The sequence below is a fragment of the Heptranchias perlo genome, chromosome 29 (assembly GCF_035084215.1).
Source record: "Heptranchias perlo isolate sHepPer1 chromosome 29, sHepPer1.hap1, whole genome shotgun sequence".
Lineage (NCBI taxonomy): Eukaryota > Metazoa > Chordata > Chondrichthyes > Hexanchiformes > Hexanchidae > Heptranchias > Heptranchias perlo.
The window spans coordinates 2,830,789-2,847,439 of record NC_090353.1 but is presented as its reverse complement, the minus strand read 5'-3'; the positions used below and the strand labels follow the sequence as shown (position 1 = coordinate 2,847,439).

At 50.8% G+C, this 16,651-nt stretch overlaps 1 protein-coding gene across 1 annotated transcript; it reads right to left on the bottom strand.

The window, feature by feature from the left end:
- Nucleotides 1-5,397: 5,397 nt before the first annotated feature.
- On the bottom strand, nt 5,398-15,930 carry LOC137299327 (vimentin-type intermediate filament-associated coiled-coil protein-like). The gene is made up of 2 exons (XM_067967976.1): nt 15,607-15,930; nt 5,398-14,724 (listed from the first exon to the last, which is right to left on the bottom strand). The coding sequence occupies exons 1-2, from the start codon at nt 15,804-15,806 to the stop codon at nt 14,358-14,360; spliced, it is 567 nt and encodes a 188-aa protein (XP_067824077.1). The 5' UTR covers nt 15,807-15,930; the 3' UTR covers nt 5,398-14,357.
- Between the last annotated feature and the right edge of the window lie 721 nt (nt 15,931-16,651).

Below are 16,651 nucleotides of genomic sequence, written 5' to 3'. Positions count from 1 at the left end.
GTGACGGGGAATCGGGGGGGGGAGTGACGGGGAATCGGGGGGAGTGACGGGGAATCGGGGGGGGAGTGATGGGGAATCGGGGGGGGAGTGATGGGGAATCGGGGGGAGTGATGGGGAATCGGGGGGGGGAGTGATGGGGAATCGGGGGGGGGAGTGACGGGGAATCGGGGGGGGGAGTGACGGGGAATCGGGGGGGGGAGTGATGGGGAATCGGGGGGGGAGTGATGGGGAATCGGGGGGGGGAGTGATGGGGAATCGGGGGGGGGGAGTGATGGGGAATCGGGGGGGGGAGTGATGGGGAATCGGGGGGGGAGTGATGGGGAATCGGGGGGGGGAGTGATGGGGAATCGGGGGGGGAGTGATGGGGAATCGGGGGGGGAGTGACGGGGAATCGGGGGGGGAGTGACGGGGAATCGGGGGGGGAGTGACGGGGAATCGGGGGGGAGTGACGGGGAATCGGGGGGAGTGACGGGGAATCGGGGGGGGGGAGTGACGGGGAATCGGGGGGGGGAGTGACGGGGAATCGGGGGGGGAGTGACGGGGAATCGGGGGGGGGAGTGACGGGGAATCGGGGGGGGAGTGACGGGGAATCGGGGGGGGGAGTGACGGGGAATCGGGGGGGGAGTGACGGGGAATCGGGGGATTGACGGGGAATCGGGGGGGGGAGTGATGGGGAATCGGGGGGGGAGTGACGGGGAATCGGGGGGGGGGAGTGACGGGGAATCGGGGGGGGGAGTGACGGGGAATCGGGGGGGGGGAGTGACGGGGAATCGGGGGGGAGTGACGGGAATCGGGGGGGGAGTGACGGGGAATCGGGGGGAGTGACGGGGAATCGGGGGGGGGAGTGATGGGGAATCGGGGGGGGAGTGATGGGGAATCGGGGGCAGTGATGGGGAATCGGGGGGGAGTGATGGGGAATCGGGGGGGGGAGTGATGGGGAATCGGGGGGAGTGATGGGGAATCGGGGGAGTGATGGGGAATCGGGGGGGAGTGATGGGGAATCGGGGGGGAGTGATGGGGAATCGGGGGAATGATGGGGAATCGGGGGGGAGTGATGGGAATCGGGGGGGGAGTGATGGGGAATCGGGGGGGGAGTGATGGGGAATCGGGGGGGGGAGTGATGGGGAATCGGGGGGGTGGAGTGATGGGGAATCGGGGGGAGTGATGGGGAATCGGCGGGGGGGTGATGGGGAACCGGGGGAGTGATGGGAATCGGGGGAGTGATGGGGAATCGGGGAGTGATCGGGAATCGGGGGGAGTGATGGGGAATCGGGGGGGAATTATGAAGGAGTTTGATAGGTTAGACGTCGGGGCCATAAATATAGGATAGTCACTAATATATCTAATAAACAATTCAGGAGAAATTTCTTTACCCAGAGAGTGTTTAGAATGTGGAACTCGTTACGAGGAGTGGTTGTGGCAAAAATTATAGATTCATTTAAAGGGCATCTGGATCAGTACACGAGGGAGAAGGGAATAGATGGATATGCTGAGACGGTGAGATGAAGTCGGGAGGGAAGAGGTTCGTCTGGAGCATAAACACCGGCATCGATCAGTTGGGCCAAATGGCCTGTTTCTGTGCTGTAAATTCTATGTAATCCCCGAGTATTTCCAAGCATCGATGTTCTCCCATGCTTTCCTGAAGGTGGAATCACGCTGAGGTTCAGTTCATTCGATGATGGCAGATTCCTCACCGGAGTGACAGAATTTATATTTACAAAGCACCTCGTCACATCTCTCACAAACATCTGGACATGGAATGAATCATATTGTGCAGCCATTGCTAATACTTGGGTACATGCTTCAGATATTTTGCACACAGCAAGGTCCCCCATCATGGTTCGAAATTCTTTGGCCAATTTTTCATGAAACAGACTTTCAGCGATTTTAACGTGTGTTTTGGGCAGAAGTTTTGCCTGAAAGGGAGTAGTTTCCCCAGACAGCCCCAGGCTAGGTTGGCCATCCATAGACAGACGAGAAGTGATTTAAATGTGGGACGGTCAGTTTTTCAAAGGTCTCAAACAATGGCGCATTCGCTAACGATGTCTGGCAATCAGGAAGTCCTCTAGCAAATTCAAAAGTGAGAAAGTGATGCTTCAGTTTTTCGAGCCCTGGTCAGACCCCGTCTGCAGTACTGCGTTCAGTTTTAGGCACCGAACCTCAGGAAAGATATATTGGCCTTTGAGGGGGTACAGCACAGATTCACCAGAATACCGTGTGCAGTTAGAATAACGTGCAGTTCTGGTCACCACTGAAAGGATATTGCAGTTATTGAAAGGATACAGAAGAGAGCAACCAGAATGATTGAGGGGATGGAGGGATTGGATTATGAGGAGCGATTATCTAACTTGGTTCTCACTGGAAAAGAAGGTTGAAAGATGATGTGATTGCTGTTTTTATGTTTCTAAAAGATAACGTAGACCATGACGAGCTGTTTCACCTTGTCCAGAACAGTAGAACCAGAGGACACGGCCTGCACTTGAAGGGGGTAAATTCAAAACGAATCTGTGGGAACATTGTTTCAGTGAGCAAGCGGTCAATCTATGGAACAGGCTCCCTCGGGAGACGGTGGAAACAGTTAGTATTGATTCATTCAAATTCAAATTAGATAGATTTCTGTCAGAAAATAACATTTTGGGATACAGTATATGAGTAATTTGAAACCTGACGTGTGTTGAGTGTAACAGGCTCGGGAGGAACAGGTGACTTTGGACCTCTGGTTCCCAAAGCTCTCCACCACTGGGGGTTTCCTTGCCTCATGTCTGGGTCTGTTGTAGATTCATTGAGATTGGTTGCTATGATTAGTCAACAACTCCATTTTATCAGCATATACCAGGATGGTACAAGGTGGACTAGATGGACCTTGGTCTTTTTGCTTCTAGTAATCCCTATGATAATAATACCAGGGATATTAAGGGTTAAATTTATGAGGACAGGTTGCATAAACTTGGTTTGTAGTCCCTTGAGTTTAGAAGGTTGAGGGCTGATATAAATGATAGAGGGATTCGATAGGATGGATACAGAGAAACTATTTCCTCCAGTGGGGGAGTCCAGAACAAGGGGGCATAATCTTAAAATTAGAGCTAGGCCGTTCAGGAGTGAAATCAGGAAGAATTTTTTCACGCAAAGTGTAGTGAAAATCTGGAACTCTCTCCCCCCTAAAAGGCTGTGGATGCTGGGGGTCAAATGGAGCTTTCAAGACTGAGATTGATCGATTTTTGTTGGGTAAGGGTATCGAGGGAAATGGAACAAAGGCGGGTAAATGGAGTTGAGATACAGATCAGCCATGATCTAATTGAATGGCAGAACAGGCGCGAGGGGCTGAATGGCCTCCTCCTGTTTCTATGTTCCTACCTTCTTGTTGGCAGACTCTTTTGATCTTTGTAGGTCAGGGGAGAGGCACTTTTAAAAAATCAGGACACAGACATGAAAAAAGTCAGTGAGGCAGCAGTAGCCTACAAGAGGAGATCCTCTGCCCGGGTCAGGAAGAGTTCATGTGTTTACATTAAGAGGCCCATCGAAGTGGGCTGGCACATCCATGTTCCTTATTCTTGTAACTGTACGCAAACAGATTTAACTCCATCCGCCTTCAGAGATTAAAGGAGAATACGTGCTTAAAATACAGAGAACACACAGGAGCTTCCGTTACCCCGCGTGCAGATACACGGCAGGTGGAGTTGACTTTATAGGAGAAAAAGATCACTTAAGGGAGCGACTGACTGACTGAGCCAGATTGATAGCTGCGGCAAACCCGAATTAGTAACAGTCTCTCAAACAGCAATGAGAGGAATGACCACCAAATTAGTGGTGTTGGTGGGGAATGGAATGTTGGCCAGAATACCAGAACTCCCTGCTCTTCTTTAGGTAGAGCGGTGGGATCTCCAACATCCACCTGAACCACCAGGAATATCTCATGAAGAACAGCAGCTCCTGATATAAAGCACTGCGCCAGTACTGCACTGAAGTGTCAGCCTACACTAGTGCTCAAGAGGGGCTTGAACCCACCACCTCCTGATCCAGAGGTGGCAATGCTACCAACTGGCACCATGTGGCCATTCCTCATGTGGGAGCCCAGACAGGCTGCAGCCACCTCGATCCCAGCGTCGCCCGATACCCACACACATCCTCTCCGACAGGGATCGGTGGACAGCAACAGAGTGGGAAGCCAAGGCTGGTTTCCCACCTCCCGAACACAGAAAGCACTGTGGCCAACTGCACAGTCCCCAGGCAGGGATCAGCAAACTCAGCATTGACCCAGGGGTGGAATCTGGGATCTTGCTGTGTGTGTGTGTGTGTGTGTGTGTGTGTGGCAGGGTGGGGTGGGGGGGGCGTGCTCAGGACCACATCAGCAGCTGGTATCAGCAAACTCAGTATAGACCAGGCATCAAACCCACCATGTTCAACCAGGGAGGCTTGCTGCCTTTGCCCACTGGCCTATCGGGGAGACTTGAAATCATTTCTACTTTTAAGATTTACGGAAGAATGTCAAGTCCTTAGAGAGGGTGCAGAAGAGATTTACCAGAATGGTACCAGGGATGAGGGACTTCAGTTATGTGGAGACTGGAGAAGCTGGGATTGTTCTTCTTAGAACAGAGACAGTTAAGGGGAGATTTGATAGAGGTGTTCAAAATTATGACTGGTTTTGATAGAGTAAATAAGGAGAAATTGTTTCCACTGGCAGAAGGGTCGTTAACCAGAGGACACAGATTTATGGTAATTGGCAAAAGAATCGGGATGAGGGTAATTTTTTTTTTACACACAGCGAGATGTTATGATCTGGAACGCGCTGCCTGAAAGGGCGGTGGAAGCAGATTCAATAGTAACTTTAAAAAGGGAATTGGATAAATACTTGAAAAGGAGAAAGTTTCAGAGCAATGGGGAAAGAGCAGGGGAGTGGGACTAATTGGATAGCTTTTTCAAAGAGCCAGCACAGGCACGATGGACAGAATGGCCTCCTTCTGTGCTGTAAGATTCTATTGCATTGCTGTCGCTGCATCACCTCCCGCTATTACAGTAGAAGGTTCCTCCAGCTCCTCACCCTCTGGGACTGATGACTGGCAGAGACATGTTACCACGCTGAGGTAGAATAGCTAGCTGCCTTTAGCTTCCATTTTCCTCATTCTATTTGGGGAGTTTACCCTAGATGAATGTTTGAATTCAATTAGAAGGGTTGAATATTCACAAGACATTCATTCCCCTCAGAAATCCCTTTGCTGGTCGCTGCATGCGGGCCTCTGCTGGTCGTCGGGTGAAGACGGGATCAGGTCCCGCTGTAATGTCCCCACGGTGAATAGCCTGCCACGGACTCACTGCCTGGGCTCATGGCAAAAACCCTTGCAGATTGTAGTATACAGTTTAAACACAGCTTGTACTGGTGCAGGAATTCACACAAACTACTTATAAAGTTATTGCACAGTTTTATAAAAGGCACTAATTTACCAGTTTTGTGTCTACAAACAATGATCAAAAATTGCAAATATCTGAAACATTAGCCCTGAGCGAGTTGTGGTACATTCACCCAGTAACCTTCGGACAAGAAATATCACACCACAGTCCCGAATCCCTCTAAACAAAACAGCATCATTATGTTTTAAGGGAACATGGTCGAGCTTGTACAGCAACCCAAACATGCTTCCAAACCTATCCCATGGTCATTGTACTGGACACTGGACACATCCCTGCAAACTACAAGCAATCTCGAGAGTGCCTTCTCCTCAAAATCAAGTGCTACCATTTTCAGTACGTACTTCAGAATGGTTTCCTAGCTGTCTAGCTCGCATGTGACTCTTAGTGCATTGCTGCAGTCAGGTAATGTGCAGTGCGGCTACAAAGCTAAATCAGTAACATGAACATTGAACGAAAAAAGGGCAATGATGCATTGTAACAAAGTCCCTAGACGTGGGTTAACTCTCTAGCTCAACCTCTGGGTTCAGAGAATGTGCCAAATCTGCTGAAGATTTACTTTGAAAGTTCACTGTTGCCTGAACTTGCCGAAGGTGGCCAACCGTCTTGTAACTTCCGTCCATGTATTTTGTAACAAACATCTTTAAACTATGAGAGAATTGGAGAGGCAAATATTGCTAAACAGGGTTACAGTAGATTCACATAATAATGAAATTCCAGCATTAAGTAGATATGGCTTTCAAGGAATGATTACACAGATAATTATAATCTAGATTTTGAGTATATGGAAAATAATGGTCTAGGAGTGATTACGTGAACATTAGTTTTCCTAGTGATTGTGTTGAGATTGGTATCCAAGAGAGACGACATGGAGAATAATGAATTTCTATGGTTGGTAGAAAATAATGGTCATCCAAAATATTATAGAGAATAATGGCTATCAGAGGGCGATTACACGGAATAATGGCTATCAGAGGGCGATTACACAGAATAATGGCTATCAGAGGGCGATTACACAGAATAATGGCTATCAGAGGGCGATTACACAGAATAATGGCTATCAGAGGGCGATTACACAGAATAATGGCTATCAGAGGGCGATTACACAGAATAATGGCTATCAGAGGGCGATTACACAGGATAATGGCTATCAGAGGGCGATTACACAGGATAATGGCTATCAGAGGGCGATTACACAGGATAATGGCTATCAGAGGGCGATTACACAGAATAATGGCTATCAGAGGGCGATTACACAGAATAATGGCTATCAGAGGGCGATTGCACAGGATAATGGCCATCAGAGGGCGATTGCACAGGATAATGGCTATCAGAGGGCGATTACACAGAATAATGGCTATCAGAGGGCGATTACACAGAATAATGGCTATCAGAGGGCGATTACACAGGATAATGGCTATCAGAGGGCGATTACACAGAATAATGGCTATCAGAGGGCGATTACACAGAATAATGGCTATCAGAGGATGATCACACAGAATAATGGCTATCAGAGGATGATTACACAGAATAATGGCTATCAGAGGGCGATCACACAGAATAATGGCTATCAGAGGGCGATCACACAGAATAATGGCTATCAGAGGGCGATCACACAGAATAATAGCTATCAGAGGGCGATCACACAGAATAATGGCTATCAGAGGATGATCACACAGAATAATGGCTATCAGAGGACGATCACACAGAATAATGGCTATCAGAGGGCGATTACACAGAATAATGGCTATCAGAGGGCGATTACACAGAATAATGGCTATCAGAGGGCGATTACACAGGATAATGGCTATCAGAGGGCGATTACACAGGATAATGGCTATCAGAGGGCGATTACACAGAATAATGGCTATCAGAGGGCGATTACACAGAATAATGGCTATCAGAGGGCGATTACACAGAATAATGGCTATCAGAGGATGATTACACAGAATAATGGCTATCAGAGGGTGATTACACAGAATAATGGCTATCAGAGGGTGATTACACAGAATAATGGCTATCAGAGGGCGATTACACAGAATAATGGCTATCAGAGGATGATTACACAGAATAATGGCTATCAGAGGATGATTACACAGAATAATGGCTATCAGAGGGTGATTACACAGAATAATGGCTATCAGAGGATGATTACACAGAATAATGGCTATCAGAGGATGATCACACAGAATAATGGCTATCAGAGGGTGATTACACAGAATAATGGCTATCAGAGGGCGATTACACAGAATAATGGCTTCAGAGGGTGATTACACAGAATAATGGCTATCAGAGGGTGATTACACAGAATAATGGCTATCAGAGGGCGATTGCACAGGATAATGGCTATCAGAGGGCAATTACACAGAATAATGGCTATCAGAGGGTGATTACACAGAATAATGGCTATCAGAGGGTGATTACACAGAATAATGGCTATCAGAGGATGATTACACAGAATAATGGCTATCAGAGGGTGATTACACAGAATAATGGCTATCAGAGGGCGATTACACAGAATAATGGCTTCAGAGGGTGATTACACAGAATAATGGCTATCAGAGGGTGATTACACAGAATAATGGCTATCAGAGGGCGATTACACAGAATAATGGCTATCAGAGGGCGATTACACAGAATAATGGCTATCAGAGGGCGATTACACAGAATAATGGCTATCAGAGGGCGATTACACAGGATAATGGCTATCAGAGGGCGATTGCACAGAATAATGGCTATCAGAGGGTGATTACACAGAATAATGGCTATCAGAGGGCGATTACACAGAATAATGGCTATCAGAGGGCGATTACACAGGATAATGGCTATCAGAGGGCGATTGCACAGAATAATGGCTATCAGAGGGTGATTACACAGAATAATGGCTATCAGAGGGCGATTACACAGGATAATGGCTATCAGAGGGCGATTGCACAGAATAATGGCTATCAGAGGATGATTACACAGAATAATGGCTATCAGAGGGTGATTACACAGAATAATGGCTATCAGAGGGCGATTACACAGAATAATGGCTATCAGAGGATGATTACACAGAATAATGGCTATCAGAGGGCGATCACACAGAATAATGGCTATCAGAGGGCGATTACACAGAATAATGGCTATCAGAGGGCGATTACACAGAATAATGGCTATCAGAGGGTGATTACACAGGATAATGGCTATCAGAGGGCGATCACACAGAATAATGGCTATCAGAGGGCGATTACACAGGATAATGGCTATCAGAGGATGATTACACAGAATAATGGCTATCAGAGGGCGATTACACAGCAGCGATTAGACAATAATGGATTTCTAGAAGTAATTTATATGCAGGCCTGGGAGTGATTACAAACTTTATCGAGAGTTCACAGAGCACAACAGCAAAGAGTGAGTGTCATTGAACCCAGAGCATTGCAGCGTGAGAGGGGCCTCCCCTCCCCTCCCTCCCCCCCAGTGCCGGATGGGTCACACCAAGTCTCTGCCTGATGCCAGCCTCACTGGGAACCTATCAGATGATAATGTGCAATTTTTTTAAATCAGAAATCAGTCACCATGTTCTACAGCGAGGGGGTGGGTGCCCACGTTTTGCTCTGTCTGTTTCTCATGTCGCCATTTCTGTATATTCCCAGATATCTCAAGGTGTTGAAACAAACGTATCTTGGTGCTGTGATTTAGTATTTATGCATTAATGAGACAGCAGTTGTCCAAAGCAACAAACAACTATAAAGTAGGACGGAGTTGCCCGGGTTAAGGGGCTGACTGCCAGGCCTCAGACACCACACGTTGGACACCCAGCACGGTCTCCACAACGAGGATGTTTTTTTATTTTTGTGTCCCTTTAAGTTACAGTTTGACATTTCTGTTCACAGACGAGGTCTCAGCTGGTGGATGTGATGACACTTTAATCCCATCACAAACCAGAACAGGAGCATCCAGGACTCCTGGGTCCAATGAAATGAGTGTGTTCTCTGCTAATCAGTTACACAGCTCTATAACCACTGAAAATCAAAACACCCCAAACCTGCACCAACAATTCACAATTTCAATCTGCTCCATAACTAATATACGAGTATCCGAAAGCCTGATAAGGAGGAAGATTGCATGTCCAGCCAGAGTTCAGACCACTGCTGTGCAATCCCAACGGGTTAAAGTGCATAACTTACTATGGGGGAAATTAAAAATCATACTTATTCAGTGTGGCCAAAAAGGCATCTTGTGCAGCCCATTGTAGCAGTGATGGGCAGTGCCACAGAGTGGAGGAGGTAGGGCTCGTCTCCCCAATCTGCCTTCCTGAGCTCAGCCTCCAGTGGAAGCCAGGATTCGAACCTATGTGGGAGGGAGAGGTGCCACCGGGTTCCTGTAAGGAACCTCATGGTCACCAGCTTAGTTCAGCATTTCTATAGTGCCTTTCACCATCTCAGGGTGTCCCAAAGCGCTTTACAGCCAATGAAGTACTTTATGAAGTGTACTCACAACTGTAATTTAGGAAACATGGCAGTCAATATGTGCACAGCAAGATCCCACAAACAGCAATGAGATAATGACCAGATAATCTGTTTTTGTAGCAAAGTTGGTTGAGAGATAAATGTTGCCCCAGGACAGCGGGGAGAACTCCCCTGCTCTTCTAATAGTGCCATGGGATCTTTTATATCCAGCTGAGAGGCAGACGGGGCCTCGGTTTAACGTCTCATCCGAAAGACAGTGGCAGGGGAGGAGTGCTCCTGCCCTTGGCTGAAGCTGCTCATACAGGATAATTAATCAGGATTCATAAAAACAAGGTATTGGCTGCACAACGTCTGTAAACTATTTCTGTCCATTCTGCGGACTGGACATCAGCTCGTCCATCCCCACACTCCCAGGAGAGGGTCACTCACTCACTCTCCATCCCCACACTCCCAGGAGAGGGTCCCTCACTCACTCTCCATCCCCACACTCCCAGGAGAGGGTCACTCACTCACTGTCCATCCCCACACTCCCAGGAGAGGGTCACTCACTCACTGTCCATCTCCACACTCCCAGGAGAGGGTCACTCACTCACTGTCCATCCCCACACTCCCAGGAGAGGGTCACTCACTCACTGTCCATCTCCACACTCCCAGGAGAGGGTCACTCACTCACTGTCCATCCCCACACTCCCAGAAGAGGGTCACTCACTCACTGTCCATCCCCACACTCCCAGGAGAGGGTCACTCACTCACTGTCCATCCCCACACTCCCAGGAGAGGGTCACTCACTCACTGTCCATCCCCACACTCCCAGGAGAGGGTCACTCACTCACTCTCCATCCCCACACTCCCAGGACAGAGTCACTCACTCACTGTCCATCCCCACACTCCCAGGAGAGGGTCACTCACTCACTGTCCATCCCCACACTCCCAGGAGAGGGTCACTCACTCACTGTCCATCCCCACACTCCCAGGAGAGGGTCACTCACTCACTCTCCATCCCCACACTCCCAGGAGAGGGTCACTCACTCACTCTCCATCCCCACACTCCCAGGACAGAGTCACTCACTCACTGTCCATCCCCACACTCCCAGGAGAGGGTCCCTCACTCACTGTCCATCCCCACACTCCCAGAAGAGGGTCACTCACTCACTGTCCATCCCCACACTCCCAGAAGAGGGTCACTCACTCACTGTCCATCCCCACACTCCCAGGAGAGGGTCACTCACTCACTGTCCATCCCCACACTCCCAGGGCAGAGTCACTCACTCACTGTCCATCTCCACACTCCTGGGAGGGTCACTCACTCACTGTCCATCCCCACACTCCCAGGAGAGGGTCACTCACTCACTGTCCATCCCCACACTCCCAGGAGAGGGTCACTCACTCACTCTCCATCCCCACACTCCCAGGAGAGGGTCACTCACTCACTGTCCATCCCCACACTCCCAGGAGAGGGTCCCTCACTCACTCTCCATCCCCACACTCCCAGGAGAGGGTCCCTCACTCACTGTCCATCCCCACACTCCCAGGAGAGGGTCCCTCACTCACTCTCCATCCCCACACTCCCAGGAGAGGGTCCCTCACTCACTGTCCATTCCTACACTCCCAGGAGAGGGTCACTCACTCACTCTCCATCCCCACACTCCCAGGAGAGGGTCCCTCACTCACTGTCCATCCCCACACTCCCAGGAGAGGGTCACTCACTCACTGTCCATCCCCACACTCCCAGGAGAGGGTCAATCACTCACTGTCCATCCCCACACTCCCAGGAGAGGGTCACTCACTCACTGTCCATCCCCACACTCCCAGGAGAGGGTCCCTCACTCACTGTCCATCCCCACACTCCCAGGAGAGGGTCAATCACTCACTGTCCATCCCCACACTCCCAGGAGAGGGTCACTCACTCACTGTCCATCCCCACACTCCCAGGAGAGGGTCCCTCACTCACTGTCCATCCGCACACTCCCAGGAGAGGGTCCCTCACTCACTGTCCATCCCTACACTCCCAGGAGAGGGTCCCTCACTCACTGTCCATCCCCACACTCCCAGGAGAGGGTCACTCACTCACTGTCCATCCCCACACTCCCAGGAGAGGGTCAATCACTCACTGTCCATCTCCACACTCCCAGGAGAGGGTCAATCACTCACTGTCCATCTCCACACTCCCAGGAGAGGGTCAATCACTCACTGTCCATCTCCACACTCCCAGGAGAGGGTCAATCACTCACTGTCCATCCCTACACTCCCAGGAGAGGGTCAATCACTCACTGTCCATCCCCACACTCCCAGGGCAGAGTCACTCACTCATATCAGTTTAAATCTAAGGGCCTGAGGTAGAAATAAGATAACCGCCTAGAAACCTATAGAAGTGAGAGTGAAGCTTCCTGTACATACACTGCTGTAATTAATATAATAAAAGGTGACCCGTGACTGTAAACTGGTGAGAGTTCCGTTCTGAACAGGAACGATTGTAAAGATGGTGATGAGGTTTTACCACAAAGGGGATTTTTGTATTTGGACACCTTTAACCAATACGACCCTGACCCTCACACTGTACCATCCCCGAACCCAGTGCCAACTCCCCACCCTCATCCAGTTATTTTGCTGCAATACGAGTCCGTGGAATGGAGTTTTCCTGCACTAGTGCGTTTCCCCAATAACCTGTACAATGCAGGCTCCAGTCCACGAGTTTCTTGAAGTTCAGCTGAACCAATCTGGGAATAGGAGGGAAAAATCAAGTCGAAATCTCCCCAGGGGGCACTGGCCAGTCTGCATGCTGTGCGAGGGCCTGCAGTGGGCAGTTACAGAGTGACAGACATCGAGACCCGAGGGAATAGAAACAAAATGACCTATAAAAAACATTCGGACAGTAATAACGCTGGACACTGCTCTGGGTCAAGGCAGAGTTTGAATCAGGGTACAAATGTTGCAGGAACTTTCTCTAGAAGGTTTCTTCTCACTATTACTGCGATGCACAAAACATTACAACGTGTGGGACAGGCTGGATGGACCAGTGGGTCTTTTCCAGTTCGTCATTCTTCATATGTTTGCGGTTTCCCTGATTTTAACGATCTAACCTAGTCCGTGCGAAAGAGCCAAGTGACAGAACCTAACTCAGTGGGCCAGGAATTTCCTCCAGTGCTGCTCCCGCTCCACCGCCATGATAACTTCGCTGGAAGTCCCGGAAACATGGGCATCAGCCGCACTTCCGGCAATGTGACAGCAGAGGAAATTCCCAGCCAATGTCTCGGCATCACAAACACCTGGTTAACTCTGGGGGAGAAAAAAACAGATGTCTAAATTCTTGAAGGTGGGCAGACGATGGAATCTAACAGAAGGACTCGGTCAGGGAACCCGATTACACTGCACCTTGCAACCAGCTTCTGCGGTGAGCGGTATCAGGACAGGGGCAGCACAAGTCGGACAAGGCAAGCTGCATTACCCTGAAAAATTGCTTTGCTGGACACTCGCCACCATACCAGTGCGAAGTTCCCAATCAACACATTCCCAGGCCCGCAGCTCTCATCCTGATGTACAGAGATTGTCGAAACAGTGTCAGTCTAGATAGTTCTGTGTTGCGGGTTCATGAATAAGCAGAATATGTGTGGTCACACAAATGCCGTAACAAGCAGTGACAGTTCAGGCAGCTCAGTAAGTGGGGATCTCCAACCAGGTGTAAAAGATAATATTTAAACACCCCACACTGCCCAATACCCTATCAAAGAGCAGAGACCTTCACCAAATCCGGGCTGGACTTGATCTCAGGTCCCAGAGACAAAAGACCGATTCACTAAAACTACTCCACTGTCTAACCCTCCCACACAAACAGTAACACGCTGCTGTATCTTGTAAACAGTTGGGCTCTAAACATGGAAATGTCGGTCACAGTATTGTAACAGATAGTCACCCCTCCAAACACACGATGCATCTGGCTAAAGTCAAAAACTTTGGGAACAATCCCCACTTTTACTATCCTGGTGATATAATTCCCTTCTATAAACTCCAGATGTTGGGAGAAACCTAGAAAGGGAGGAGCCCAGAGTTTCCTTTTTGTGCTCTACCTGCAAGGTCACTGCTTGGCTCCTCCTGAATCCTTCTCCCAGGCTTCTGGAGTAAAGCTGACATTTGCCTAAACCCAGCCTCTACCCCAGAGATACTGCAACACCACTGTCCATTATTGCATAGAGATCGATAAATGGGTTCACACTCCCCTACTCCAAGGCAGTTTTTTTACATTCAGGTAAGTAACCCTTCAGATCCCAGTTAAAGAAGAATGAAAAATCCCAGAATCTTTGGAATGAAGTGTCAGTAAGTCCAGCAATCAGATCACACAGTTTCGGAGTGCTTCTGGCTCCCACTTCCTTTAACTAATGCCACTGATCTAAGGTATGATATTCACAGATTTCGGAGTGGCTCTGCAGGAGTGACAGGCACTTGTGGGCTCTTCCTGACTTCGCTCGGTGGGAGCAGGTGAGGCGCTCTGGATTGAGAGGAGGTTTAAACCGTGGTCCCAAAGATTGCATCGTCTTGGCCCGGCTCCTCTGTATCATCCTCGCTGACGGAGAAATTCCTGTCATTGGGGCCGGGGTTCATGAATCCGTTGGTGCCTGAGAGGAGGGAGGGTGTGTGGAGGTGGTCGGGGAATGGGTCCAGGTGTGGGATGTGCACGCTCTGTGACCGCTCGGCCTCGGCCATGTAGGATAGCAGGTTGTCGAGGAGGGGCCGGCTGCGGGTGATTTTATCCAGCAGCTGGCTGCGGTGCCTGAGCTGGGCAATCACACCGTCCTTCTCCTTCATCATGGTCTGCAGCCTCTGCACCGTCCCCTCACAGTCCTGCAGCTTCTCCTGCACATCAACCATCTCCCTGCAAAACAAGGACGACAGGAGAGATCACTGACACTTCACCGCAGGGAACGACACCTCCCCATCCCCTCCCCTCCCCCCCATCCCTCCCCTCCCCCCCCATCCCCTCCACCCCCATCCCTCACCTCCCCCATCCCCTCCACCCCCATCCCTCACCTCCCCCATCCCCTCCACCCCCATCCCCTCCCCTCCCCCATCCCCTCCCCCATCCCCTCCACTACATCCCTCACCTCCCCCATCCCCTCCCCTCCACCCCATCCCTCCCCTCCACCCCATCCCCTCCACCCCTCACCTCCCATCCCCTCCTCCCCTCACCTCCACTACATCCCTCCCCCTCCACTCCATCCCTCCACCCCTCCCCTCCCATCCACTCCATCCCTCCACCCCTCCCCTCCCATCCACTCCATCCCTCCACCCCTCCCCTCCCATCCCCTCCACCCCCATCCCCTCTCCCCCTCACCTCCCCCCATCCCCTCCCCACCCCCCCCCCATCCCTCCCCTCCACCCCTCACCTCCCCCATCCCCTCCTCCCCTCACCTCCCCCATCCCCTCCCCTCCACTCCATCCCTCACCTCCCCCATCCCCTCCACTCCATCCCTCACCTCCCCCATCCCCTCCACCCCCATCCCCTCCACCCCTCACCTCCCCATCCCCTCCACTCCTCACCTCCCCATCCCCTCCTCCCCTCCCCATCCCCTCCTCCCCTCACCTCCCCATCCCCTCCTCCCCTCACCTCCCCATCCCCTCCTCCCCTCACCTCCCCACCTGCGGGCGCGCGCTCCCGGTACTTGTTCTCGCGCGGACTCGACGAAGCCACGGACGCGCGCTCCTTTGTCCCCCTGCGCGGTCCCGGCGCCCCGCGGGTGGGCGGATGCGCGCTCACCGGTCCTTGCGCAGTGCCAGCTCCCGGACTGCGGCCTGCAGCTCCCGGTCTTTGCCCATCAGCCGCTCGGCCTGTTCCCGCACCGTCCGCTCGGCCGCCTCCAGCCGGCGCTCCAGCTCCGACACACGGCGGTGAACGGCCGCCAGGTGCGCGTTCGCCTCTTTGATCTGCACCGGGCTCAGCACCGACATCCTGCGCATCCCGGCCGCGCCGGGCCCGCTGTCACCGCTCTGACAGGCGGAGGCCACCGATACCCGGTCCCGAGGCCCCAACCAGCATCGGCCTCACTGCGCCTGTCGATCCCAGTCAACTCAGTGCGCATGCCCCGGAGATACCGCGCGTCGCCGTTAGAGGGCGCTGCAACGCCAAAGGTGAGAGGTGAGAGGTGAGGTCAGGGCCCCCAGTGCAGGTCACCATACAACCAGGTGAGAGGTAAGGTCAGGGCCCCCAGTGCAGGTCACCACACAACCAGGTGAGAGGTAAGGAAGAAGTATTAATCAGGAAATAGTCGGGGCATGTAATAAGGGAACAGCTATAATTATGGGGGATTTTAATTATCATATTAACTGGACAAATCAAATTGGGCAGAGCAGCCTTGAGGACGAGTTCATTGAGTGCATCAGGGATGGATTTCTTGAGCAGTATGTAACTGATCCTACAAGGGGGCAGGCAACCTTGGACCTGGTTCTGTGTAATGAGTCAGGATTAATTAATAATGTCCTAGTTAAGGATCCCCTTGGAACGAGCGACCACAACATGGTTGAATTCCATATCCAATTAGAGGGTGAGAAGGTTGATTCTCAAACAAGCGTACTGAGCTTGAATAAAGGAGACTATGATGGTATGAGAGCGGAATTGATTAAAGTGGACTGGGAAAATAGTTTAAAGGGTAAGACGGTACATGAGCAGTGGTGTTCATTTAGGGAGTTATTTTACAACTTTCAAAATAAATATATTCCACTGAGGAAAAAAGGGTGTAAAAGAAATGACAGCCATCCGTGGCTAAGTAAAGAAATCAAGGATAGTATCCGACTAAAAACAAGGA